The sequence below is a fragment of the Sinocyclocheilus rhinocerous genome, unplaced genomic scaffold (genome assembly GCF_001515625.1).
Source record: "Sinocyclocheilus rhinocerous isolate Xijiao unplaced genomic scaffold, SAMN03320098_v1.1 scaffold234, whole genome shotgun sequence".
Taxonomy (NCBI): Eukaryota; Metazoa; Chordata; class Actinopteri; order Cypriniformes; family Cyprinidae; genus Sinocyclocheilus; species Sinocyclocheilus rhinocerous.
The window spans coordinates 111,770-123,819 of NW_015644337.1; the positions used below are offsets into that span (position 1 = coordinate 111,770).

General features: G+C 36.8%; 1 protein-coding gene across 1 annotated transcript in view; it reads right to left on the minus strand.

The window, feature by feature from the left end:
- Positions 1-12,050, minus strand: part of LOC107758092 (C-Jun-amino-terminal kinase-interacting protein 4-like) — a 29,748-nt gene that overhangs the window by 10,620 nt on the left and 7,078 nt on the right. Inside the window, exons 5-17 of the mRNA XM_016575749.1 lie at positions 11,739-11,889; positions 9,695-9,775; positions 7,127-7,286; positions 6,523-6,613; positions 6,196-6,317; positions 5,166-5,181; positions 3,081-3,251; positions 2,577-2,633; positions 2,337-2,492; positions 1,809-1,938; positions 916-1,005; positions 604-756; positions 1-166 (exon numbers count right to left, since the gene is read on the minus strand). Coding sequence (XP_016431235.1) covers positions 1-166; positions 604-756; positions 916-1,005; positions 1,809-1,938; positions 2,337-2,492; positions 2,577-2,633; positions 3,081-3,251; positions 5,166-5,181; positions 6,196-6,317; positions 6,523-6,613; positions 7,127-7,286; positions 9,695-9,775; positions 11,739-11,889 — 1,544 coding nt within the window. The remainder of the gene's footprint in view (positions 167-603; positions 757-915; positions 1,006-1,808; positions 1,939-2,336; positions 2,493-2,576; positions 2,634-3,080; positions 3,252-5,165; positions 5,182-6,195; positions 6,318-6,522; positions 6,614-7,126; positions 7,287-9,694; positions 9,776-11,738; positions 11,890-12,050) is intronic.

Genomic DNA, 12,050 nt, shown 5'->3' on the forward strand with positions numbered 1-12,050 from the left:
CTGGTACGCTGGCGATGCACAGCACACATGAATTACAGACGTAGAAACTGTCGAGCAGGTCGTCGGGCCGCGTCACATCCATGATCATCACCTTTGTGGAGGAGTGTGTGCTCGTACAGATCCAAACGCGACTGGACATCTCCACATGCACTGTCTGCTCCCGCTCCTGCTCCTGTCAACACACACAATCACTGCATGAAGAACCAACACCGTCAATGCTGCCTATGAATGTTGTGTCTTTATGTGGGTCTGATCCATTTTTATACATCACAATGACTCTCATGAGAATCCAAGCCTAGTTGAAACGACCACTTTTTTAGCTTTTTATTTTGTGAAAGTCCACTTACAATGTTAGTCAAGATTTCTTACATCAAACCAGTCTTTTATGACAATTTTGCACACTCTCTCTGATTTATAGGTCTGTGCCATTGTGCCTTTCATGGCTTCTTTTAAATACTGAACAGGGTATGTAAATGTGGTTGGTCATATGCTAATGAGTTCATACATATGACTACTGTGTTCAAATATGACTACTTTCTACATCAGCTCTTTTACTTCAAACAAGTCCATGTTTTCCACAATATGACTATGGAAATCTTTTACCTTCGGTTCCTGCTCCAGCTGATCTAGGCTGCTCTGGGAGTCTTTCCTCTGTTTGGAGGCGTCGGTCTCCACCGCAGACTCTTCTCCAGAAACACCAGAGCTTCCCTCACATGAGCGTCCACCTGACAGGTTCACTCCAGCTGCACACAGGAGCTGCAGAATCAGCAGAAATATTAGAGGCTGAAAACAGCCTGAATTCATATTGGTGAGACTTCATAAACCTATTTGGTATTTTCTTAAACAGAACTACTGAAGTATGGCAACAAAACAGTTTATTTCAATTATGATTTTAATTTATTCATCTTTCTTCACCTTCATAGAAGCATCTTTCTGCTCCAGTGGCCTGAGACACACAGGAACAGGAAGGTTTATTTTGTTCTCTGCATGGCCACCATTAGCAACCTAAAAAGAACAGGATAACAGTACAATTATAGATGATTTTTATTAAAAGTAGAAAATGTGGAATTAATAAAATATAATGTTGCAATGTTACAAATAGTTCTTAAGTGCAAGATAATAGTACAATTTGAAAATATGGAATATATAAAATAAAAAGTAACAATATAAAAATAAAACAAACAACAAAGTAAAGTCAAATAAAACAAAAATAAAATCTTACACTGTTTTTCAAATAGTATAGATTACAGTACAATTATAGATATTTTACAAAAAAGATCAGTAGAAAATGTCGAATAAATTAAAGTAAAACAAACAAAAAAGTAAAAACAAAAACAAAAATAAATAAAATGTTACAGGACAATTAGAGATATTTTACAAAAATGTAAGTAGAAAATGTGTTAACAATAAAACAATAAATTAAAAGGTATATGGTTCTTGTTTTGTAAGCCAGAAAAACTGGCCTACTTTCTTGGACAATTAGTTTGAGAACAGAGCTCAAGCTGAACATAAAAAAAGATGGTCTAATCAGGTACTGAAGAAAAAACACCAAACAGTAGCACTGTGATTTGCTTAGCTGCCTGCTGTACTAATAAATATATTATAATACTGAACCTATAAAATAAAATAAAATGAAATTTTTTATATTATGTATAATCATATGCACATAACAGCATTGTGACTTGCTTGGCTGCTGTACTAATAAATATAATTCTGGATAAAAAATTAATTTAAATAAAATAAACGGTAAAATAAAATAAAATATTGTATTGTATTGTATTGTATTGTGTTGTATTGTATTGTATTGCCTTGTATTTTCCAGGGAGACTCCAGCCATGTGCTGTAACCCTGCCGTCCTCCTTCTGCACATGGGCTTTCACATGCTCGTATTGAGCGCGCTTCTGCTCCCGGCGGGACAGAGAACCATTCGAGTCCACCCTGATGGAAAAATTCAAGAAAAAAGTGAAGACGCATGATGAATTATGTAATGCTAATTAACACTTTGGTGTGCTGTGTGACGCCAGACAAGAATATCTTCATATTCTGGATTTACATGGATTTCAACTGGTGGGTCTTGATACCAAAACACTGTATGTGAATATACAAAGCTAAATGCATAATATAAAATGCAACTAGTTATATAATACTTGACACAAATACATGCATTTCATGTAAATATTCATCAGTTTCAAGTTCTGATTTTAGGAACATTTTGGTTTCACTACATCTTTGTTGCTGTATTGGTTTGCCAATAATGCACATACAAAAAATTGCATCCTGAATTTTATTTTACTTAAAAACTTAATACGTTTGACAAGGTTAAATAGAGGAGTTACTCTTCTTTGAGGAAGTCGAACGCTTTGGACTTTTCTCTTGGGAACTGGGAGAAGGTGTTGCTCTTTTTCATGATGCTGGGTGGGTTGTACTTGACGTTGGACGGTAAACCTCTCGCTGTGTTGCTGGACGCTGAGGAACTGAACAGGCGACTGAAGCTGAAACAGGACATAGAGACAGGTGTGAAGAGCCCGAGCTCACATTTGTGATCTGTGTGACTAGCAGTTGAGATGAGGTCTTACAATTGCCTGATGCTTGACCTCTTCTTCTCTGCAACTTCAGAGTTTTCCCTTGAAGCTCTGTGGAAAAACAAGACACATCACTGTAGGAGAGCCGAGAGCAAGCAGACAGTCTCTGTGTGGCGGCGTGGGGTTTTTGTTCAAGAGCCAGAAAAACTGCCCTACTTTCTTGGACAATTAGTTTGAGAACAGAGCTCAAGCTGAGCGTAAAAAAGCACTGAAGACAGCAGAAATAAACAAACAGTAACATCGTCATTAAAAATGTGATTTGCTTGGCTGCTGCACTAACAATTATATTGTAATTCTAGACCTATTAATAAAATTAAATCAAATTAAATATACAATTAAAAAATAAAATTAAATAATATAAAATTAAAAAATTTAATTAAATAATGCTCATAACTATCTGAAATTAAAAAAAGGATAGAAAAGAGCCACTGTTTTCTATTTTGGACTGTAGAGCAAATTAAAGCTCTACACAGTACCGTGTTACAGTGAAATGTTTACCGGATCATTTCCGTCCACCTGACGGCCTCCTGCAGCTCCATCAGTCTCTCCTTGTACTGGTTTCGCTCCATCAGGACTCGGGCCATCTCCACCCGCGTGAACCTCCTCCTCTGAGCTGTGGGCACATCGCTCTGCGGACACGGAGTTACATACTGTACACCATTTGGGCATAACAATTATTATTTTAACATGTATTAGTCAATGCATGTTGTTTTAAATAAAAGAATGTAATATGGTGAACTAGAAAATAAATAGTTAATCTAAGAATGTATTTTGAATATGTATTGGAGAGTAAGGGCAACATTTACTGTTGCAAACAGCTTCACACAAAGCTATCACATGGCTTCAGAAGACCTGTTTAAACGCTTAGAGCTGGTAAGATTTTTCTAAAGTTTATGAAAGAAGTCCCTACAGTAAAAACTAGGGATGCACCGATACCACTTTTATTTTTGGTACTTGCCGATACCGAGTACCGATACCAATATTTTCATTGCATTTGTAAATTTGATAGAAAGGTATGTAATGGATTACAATAAACCAAAAATCGATACCAGTATCGGTATCGGTGCATCCCTAGTAAAAACAGTAATACTCTGAAATATCATTACAATTTAAAATAGCTGTTTTCTATTGCTTTATTCCTGCATCATTACTCCAGTCCTCAGTGTCACATGACCCTTCAGAAGACCCTTTCTTCTTATCAATGTTGAAAACAGTTGTGCTGCTTAAAGGGGTCATATGATGCTATTTAAATGTTTCCTTTCTCTTTGAAGTGTTACAAGCTCTTGGTGCATAAAGAAGATCTGTAAAGTTGCAAAGACTAAAGTCTCAAATCCAAAGAGATATTCTTTATAAAAGTTAAGAGTCAACCACGCCTACCTAAAACGGCTCGTTCTAACACGCCCCCACATGTCTACGTCACGATGTGGGAAGATTTGCATAACACCGCCCAAAACAACCGCTTAAAAATAACTGCATTTACTATGTACACATAAGTGCATATGTGTTGTTTTTATTGTTATTTAATTCTAACATTATAACATGAATTGCAGTGAAACTGTTATACAGTTGAATTCATTTATACCATAGTCCAGTGTTTCCCAGGCGGTATATATATGCAAACTCATTCTCTGCCAGCAGGAGGCGCTGTTGGAGTGGTAGAGATCAAGGTTTCCCCGGTAACGGCTGTACACAAAGCAGCGCTCTGCTAAAAAAACACTGCTTTATCAGACATTACATGCAAGATTAAATGAAAATGACACCCAATTTTCCTTCAGAAATATAGTGATATAAAAACACCCACACTCAATGTATGGGAAACACTGTAGTCTCATAATTGAAGTGTAAATTCTGCAGATTACATCATTGTCCAGTATTGTACTGTCAGCAATTTATTATAAAAACGTTTTCATAATTGTAACATACATATTTACATACATAATTATTCAGATGTGTAATAACTTGCGAAAACTTGAGGCTACAGCAGCACTTCTTCGTCGTCCTCGTCTTGTCTGATGCACTCAACCATGCGTTCTAACCAAGCGGCAACCTTCCGGTCTCTCTCGTGAAACCAATACAGAAGTGACTAAAACTGCAATTCATCGACTGGCCGCTAGAGGCTCGCTCCAAAAGGGAGTCAGTCCCATAGACTTTCCATGTTAAAATGCCCAACTATACAGCAGAAAAAAAAATGTACAGCCTCTTATATTCGGGCCAATACGGTATATATGTTCTCAGAATTGCGAGTTTATCTCACATTTCTGACTTAGTAACTCAAAATTGCGTGTTATAAAGTCAGAATTTGCGGGGGGGGGGTCACAATTACGAGATATATCATAATGTCAGCAGATTCTGTGTGGCCTTGAGTCTAACACTATCACCCCATTCTGTGCTACATCATGCTACAGTAGGTGAAAATGTTCATATCATGTTGCTGCCATACGGTTGGCACTATTTGCTACTGTATGATTCAGTTAAAGGGGAAAGTATGGAGACGTGGAACAAATGAAAGATTTAGATACAAAAATTATGCTAATTGAAACACAAGCAAAGATTCTCTGACAGAAAGAAGCAAGGATGTCTTACACACCGGAGTACTCCACTGCGCTTAGAGGGAAGAACAGGACAACAGGGCATGGAGAGAGAAATCTGGGTCAGTTCAACATGCACAACAGAGCATCATGGGACTGTGCCACCATCACAGGGCTCATCTCATTATGATGGTAAATGACACATATTTAAAGGAATAGCTCACCTAAAAACTTGCTGAAAATGTGCTCACCCTCAGAACATCCAAGATGTAGATGAGTTTGTTTCTTCATCAGAACAGATTTGGAGAAATTTATAATTTCATCAGTTGCTCACCAATGGATCCTCTGCAGTGAATGGGTGCCGTCAGAATGAGAGTCCAAACAGCTGATAAAAACATCACAATAATCCACGTCATCCACACCACTCCAGTCCATCAGTTAACATCTTATGAAGTGAAAAGCTGCATGTTTGTAAGAAACAAATTCATCATTAAGGCATTTTAACTTTAAACCATTACTTGTGGCCAAAATACCACAATAACGATCAAAATCCACAGACATATATACATATTGGTTTTGAACTGTTTTTGCTTGTAAACAGTGCTTGATCGGTGCATATTTCTCTCCTGATTCAGACAGGATGATTTTTTCACTGGAGAAAGAAATATTAAGAGGACTCTATCCGCAAGCAACGGTTTGAAGTTAGAATCGTCTTAACGATGAATTTGTTACAATCGTGAAACTTTTCACTTCACTAGACATTCACTGACAGACTGGAGTGATGTGGATTACTTGTGGATTATTGTGATGTTTTTATCAGCTGCTTGGACGCTCATTCTGACGGCACCCATTCACTTCATTGGTGAGCAAGTGATGTAATGCTAAATTTCTCCAAATCTGTTCTGATGAAGAAACAAACTCATCTACATCTTGAATGTCCCGAGGACGAGTAAATTCTGAGCAAATTTTTTTAATGAACTATTCCTTTGATGTTAATAAAAATCAAGCTCAAGTAAAACTGTTTTATGTTTGTGTAAAATGTTTTTCCCTTCATAATATCTGAAAATGAACAGCAACAAACGTACCTAACAGATCTGCTCCTTCATCCACATCTCCAATCAAACCTGTGCCTGCTGACGACACTTCTTCAAAGAGAGACTCTGTATTTCGGTCAAACGCCATGTTCTCAATCCCTTCGGTCGGGGTGCTTCAACACATCAGCAACGAGCATGTTACATCATTCAATTATAGGCCAGCACTGGATTTAGCATCTGACACTTTAATATGAGAGGGTAAAACTGCAGTTACTCAGTTCAGTTTAGAGAATCCTATTAAACCTAAACAATATTTCTGGGCATCAGACACATTCAAATGTTTTAGACACACTGTTTGATCGATGGCTCATTGGCTACCTTGAACCTTTAAATCCGAGGTCCATGTCCAGCTCTGGTGTGGACTCAATAATGGCCTGAACATCTGACTTTTCCTCATTATCGGCCAGACCTGAAAAATCAAAATGGACAACTGCATATTTATCATAATTTAAAATGGGATCTGCAATACATTGTTTGAACTTTCTATTTATCAAAGAATCCTGAAAAAAAGTATCACAGTTACCACAGCAGCACAACTATTTTCAACACTGATAATAATAGTTTCTTTAGCAGCAAATCAGCATATTAGAATGATTTCTGAAGGATCATGTGACACTGAAGACTGGAGTAATGATGCTGTAAATTCAGCTTTACATCACAGGAATACATTACATTTTAACATATATTAAAATAGAAAACAGTTCCTTTAAATTATAAAAAATATTTCACAATATTGCAGTTTTTAATGTATTTTTAATCAAATAAATATAGCCTCACTGAGCATAAGAACAATCTTACTGACCCTAAACTTCTGAATGGTAGTGTACAACACTAAATGAAGTGCCATTTGAGTAACACTGTGCAATTTTAGAGTCATTTAAAGCTGTAACACTTTCCATGCACAGTAAAAAGAGCGTCTAACCCGCAGAGACGCCCCTGGTCCCTGGAGCAGCCTGAACCTCTGTGTTCTTCCAGAATCCCTCTCCATCCTCTCTGTGCGAGTCTAGGGCCAGATCTGAGGCCGTGGTGGACATGGGAGTGACAGACTTTGAGCCTCCCTGGCTGAGGTCAGACAGCTCATCCTGAAATCATTCAACACACAATGCTCATTACCTGAAGGTCAGAGGTCACAGCTCAGGGACAGAGGAGAGAAAGCAACATGAAAACACAAGAGGGGTCGGGATATTGACTTAAACTCTGAATATTTGACAAACTGAGGTGAGACCAACAGGCACACAAACACACACAGGACAGACACTGTAGACACAATATAGAATGGATGCCATTGCTTGTAGACATCAATAAAAATTAAAAAAATAAAAACTAGTGTCAAATAATAACTAGACAAAGCAGTGTCAGTTCAGGCTAAAGGTATTAAAATAGAAGACTGCAAACACTTGACAGCTCATTGATGCAACTGTAAGAAAACTTAAATGATACGCAAATAACAGCGATTAGAACAACGCCAAAAAATGGAGATTGACCGATACAGATCATTTTTGTTTTTTCAAGTGTCTGATAACTAAAATGCAGAAAATATTGTAAATATTACTAATAATATCTTAAAGTTTCTATTTCTGCTCTTTGATAATAAAAAAAAGTGTATTTACTTTTTTTTTTAAGAATACAATTATGCATGTTATGCTATTACATTAAAGCTAAGTTGTTTTGTAACTTTGCTGTCTGATTATTAGGATACACATTTAAAAATGTATACGTTTATAATTTTATCCAAACAATATATTATATAAAGTGATCTGTACGAGTACCACACTGATACTTAAGAACTGATAACAGAAGAGGAGAACAGAAATCGATCCGAACCAATTATCGGTCAATCTCTACAAAACACTACTACAAAAACTGCAACGCACAGAGATTTACACAACACATCCCAAACAACACAGCAAATATCATTTACTCTGATGAAATAGGTTAAAAACACTGCTGTAAATGCAACACAATTGAACTGAATGCAGTAATTTATAGAAAAGAAGAAAAACTATGTTAAAGCCAAGTGTTGGGGTATGTTACCATAGAAAACCTACGTCTACAGTACATTAATAACCTACTAAAACTGAACACCTTTGCCATGTTTTACGTACCCACACACTTTATCCAAAATAATGTAAAACTAACATTATTTTCCCACTACACAAAAGGTAACAGTTGCTTTTATTAGGAGTGAAGAAATAATGTAACATTTCTTTTAAAGGGGTCATGAACTAAGAAACCAAAATTCCCTTGATCTTTTGACACATAAGAGGTCATTGTACTGTAAGTTTCAGAACTCAAAACTTTCTCGTTAGTCTAAAAGCAGCTTATATTGAAGCCAGTCTGCCAAAATGACAGCTTGAGTAATGTTCTGCTTTATGATGTAATAGTGTGGATAAGCACCGCCTCCACAGAAGATGATCAACGCCTGCTTCTACATCACTGCCTGTTTAGCCCCGCCCACCGATTCACGCATGTAGTGTGAATAACAAGAGAGGCGAACGCAGGTCTACGCAGAAAACAAACTGTATTTGATGAACTTTGTTTTTAAAGATTAATTTATTTTTTTATTTTTTTTTGATGAACTTTATTTTTAAGGAAGTTCCAGACCGTGTCAGTAAGAACTTGGTCCTTTGTTTATTTTATCGCGGATTAGTTTACAAACAAGGCACAATTCGACGCAGGTTTTTCAGAGAGTGAAACTAAAAGACGATGCTGTGCCGACTATATTGGATCCGACAGTAATGTCGCACCACACAAGTGTGAGTAACTGTTTTCATTACATGGTCACTATAGCTTTGTCTGTTATCGTTTGATATGTACTGAGTATTTACACATTTTTAACCTAAATCACAGCAGCGTCCATCTGTGTAGGATGTAGGCTGTCAAACATACACAAGTGTTAGCCAATCATAGCAGTGGGCGTTTACTTCTGAGTCTACAATCCGCCATTCAAACGGAGCGTTCTGATGAGAGGGGCAGAAAACAGCCTATTACTTCTAAATCTTGATGTTTTTGATGTAAAAATATTGATAACATTATAAGTAGACCTCAGAGAACAGTACAAAATAATTTAAAAAGGCAGTTCATGACCCCTTTAAAAGTAACATTCCCCAACACAGGTTAAAACCAATTCATAACGACAATAAGTGTTACAACTAAAGACAGCATTGATAGCACAATGTTAGAAATGTGCAAATGAAGAATGCAATCTAAGACAGCGAGAAACTGAAATGACATGCGGTGAAAGCTAAATTAACACCATGCATTAGCTGTATGCAACTATATCCTAGATAACTAAAAATATTTGTGCATTACTCCATGTTAACATGCTCTTTTTTTTTTTTTTGCATTTATTACTAATCTGGACTTTCTACATCTGTGTAGTTGCATGCAGTTAAGACACCGAACCATGTTCTGTGAATAAACTTTCTGACTATTAGAGGACAACAGTGAATTGCACTACACACTGTCCGCCGGCACACAGCCTTGCTACCTTGCAGTCGTTTGCCAGCGAGTCCCAAGCTTCCAGAACATCCTTACCATCCCTTTTCTTTGGAGTGTCCTCCGCCTCCAACTGCTTGCACAAGAAAATTGGGACGTGGCATCTTATATTTGTTTGAAACACAAAACACAATAGCGCTCTCATGTGTTTGTGCTGTGATCTAGCATTGGTGGGTGGGAAAACACAACTGTAATGTAACATTATTATGCATGAGAACATTTAAAGCAGCGATCCATACAAGAGAGCTTCAGATTCTTAATGTTGCCATGTTTCATGCAGGTGAACGTGGATGCCGAAGCACCAAATCAGTTCACGTAAAGAAAAATGGCTGTAACATTAATGGAATGAATGTTCTGCATAATGGACTCTTTTCACATGATGCATTTCCACAGTTATTAACATTGTGAAGTTTTTTTTTAGATTTTTACTTATACATTTTTTTTTTTTAAGTTTGTTTATAACACTATACTTTGTTACATTGGCATTACATTTCAGAAAGCCAGTTAATGCTGCTGCGTTTCTAATACAATTGCTGAGGGATTTCTCATTTATTTTCTCTTCCTACCAACGTAAACAATATGTCTATTTTTTTCCCTCTTTTGGGAAGTCATAGAAACAAAATTATGGATTTTTTTATTTTACTATTGGAGCATATGGGAACACAAAAATTATATTTGTTGTAGGCAGTGTTGGGGGTAACGCATTACAAGTAACGCGAGTTACGTAATCAGATTACTTTTTTCAAGTATTCTTCACCACTACAGAAGAACTTCCAGTTCTGAGTAGGGGTGTGCAATATTTATCGTCTGCGATAATATCGTAATTGTTGTGTTAACGACGATATGCTAGCTGACATTATCGAGTACATCACTCACTTTGCAAAAAATAAACAAAACATGTCTTGAAAATCTAAAAGCCTATATGCATGATGAAGCATATTACATTCAGTTAAAATGCTCCTATAATTCAAGTTATGAAAGCAAAAAGTATCCCTGTATGTGTTTGTTTTTGTATTTATATACGGTAGTTAAGTAATATCTCACAAGCAACAGTGCCATTTTCCTAAATATTAGCGCGTTTTTTTCTGTTTCACCAACGAAAATAGTTTCAAACATTTTTGCATCTCAGAGCAACACTGCAGTGTTTTTATTCCTGAACGAATCTGTGTTTGAACAGATTATTTGAGTCCATGATTCAATAACCCATTGGTAATAACCCAGTCACTTGCTTCATTTCTAAAAATTATTCAGCCGTTTTGAACAAATCATTTGAATGAATGATTCAATGAATCACTCATTAAGACAGGGACTTACTGCCACCTACTGGCGGTTTTAGTGTCATATTTATCCATGAAAGGCCTAAACCAGCCAAGGTGCCAGCACAAATCACCCTCAGCAATATATTGTTTAGTTATTGTTATTGAAGGAATCCCAATAAAAATAAAAAGCGATATCATTTTTTGTCAGTACCCCTAGCTCTGAGAACCCTGGAAATGTGAAAAGGGTCCATTTGACGTTCTTAAATTGAGCATCAGTAAGTATTGAGTCCATTTCAAACCATTCATATTATGAACTGCAAAATATTTTCAGAATTACTGCATATTACACTCGATATCGTTATATATCATTATATATGTCAATATAGTAACTTTGACCCTCTAGTCGTTTAACTGTATCGCAAGCCCTAAAATCTAATTTAAACTTAAATTTGATAAAATGGGTCACTGCCGACGTTCCAGGATGCTTGAACAAGCGTCATCACTGCCTAATGTTTCCGTGGCAACATCTTTCAACCAACCACTGCTCATATTTTCTTCCCTATCCACCAGCAAACATGTACCTTTACAAAAACAGAGGATAAGCCCACAAAACAAAGACATCAAATGTCTGTCTAACATCTTCTCTTCCCAGAGTTCTTTCATATCATCGGTCTATTATATCGGTTATTTTCTTCTCATGGCCTGGTGTAAATTCCCTCGAAATTTGTCTTAGCACTGTATAAACTCTTATATGATGATGTTGTGATGTTACTGTACCTTGAGGCTGGCATTAGAGCGCTGATGACTGAGGTTATTGAATCTCCAGCCCTCCATCCCAGGAGTCTCGGCTCTGCCCTGGATGTCAGGCGTCAGTGAAGAGCCACCGCCGGACATGGGGAAGATTCCCAAAGACAGGGGCCGCTCTTTCCTGTTTAATGAGAGAAAGATCAAAAATCATCATGCATCATGTATTAATATAAATGTGGAATGCAATCAATCTTTGTTCTGATGTCATTTAATTTTATATAAACAATCATGCATAAATACCTTTAGAAACTTGCATACTTTTTGAAACAACTACATGATGGT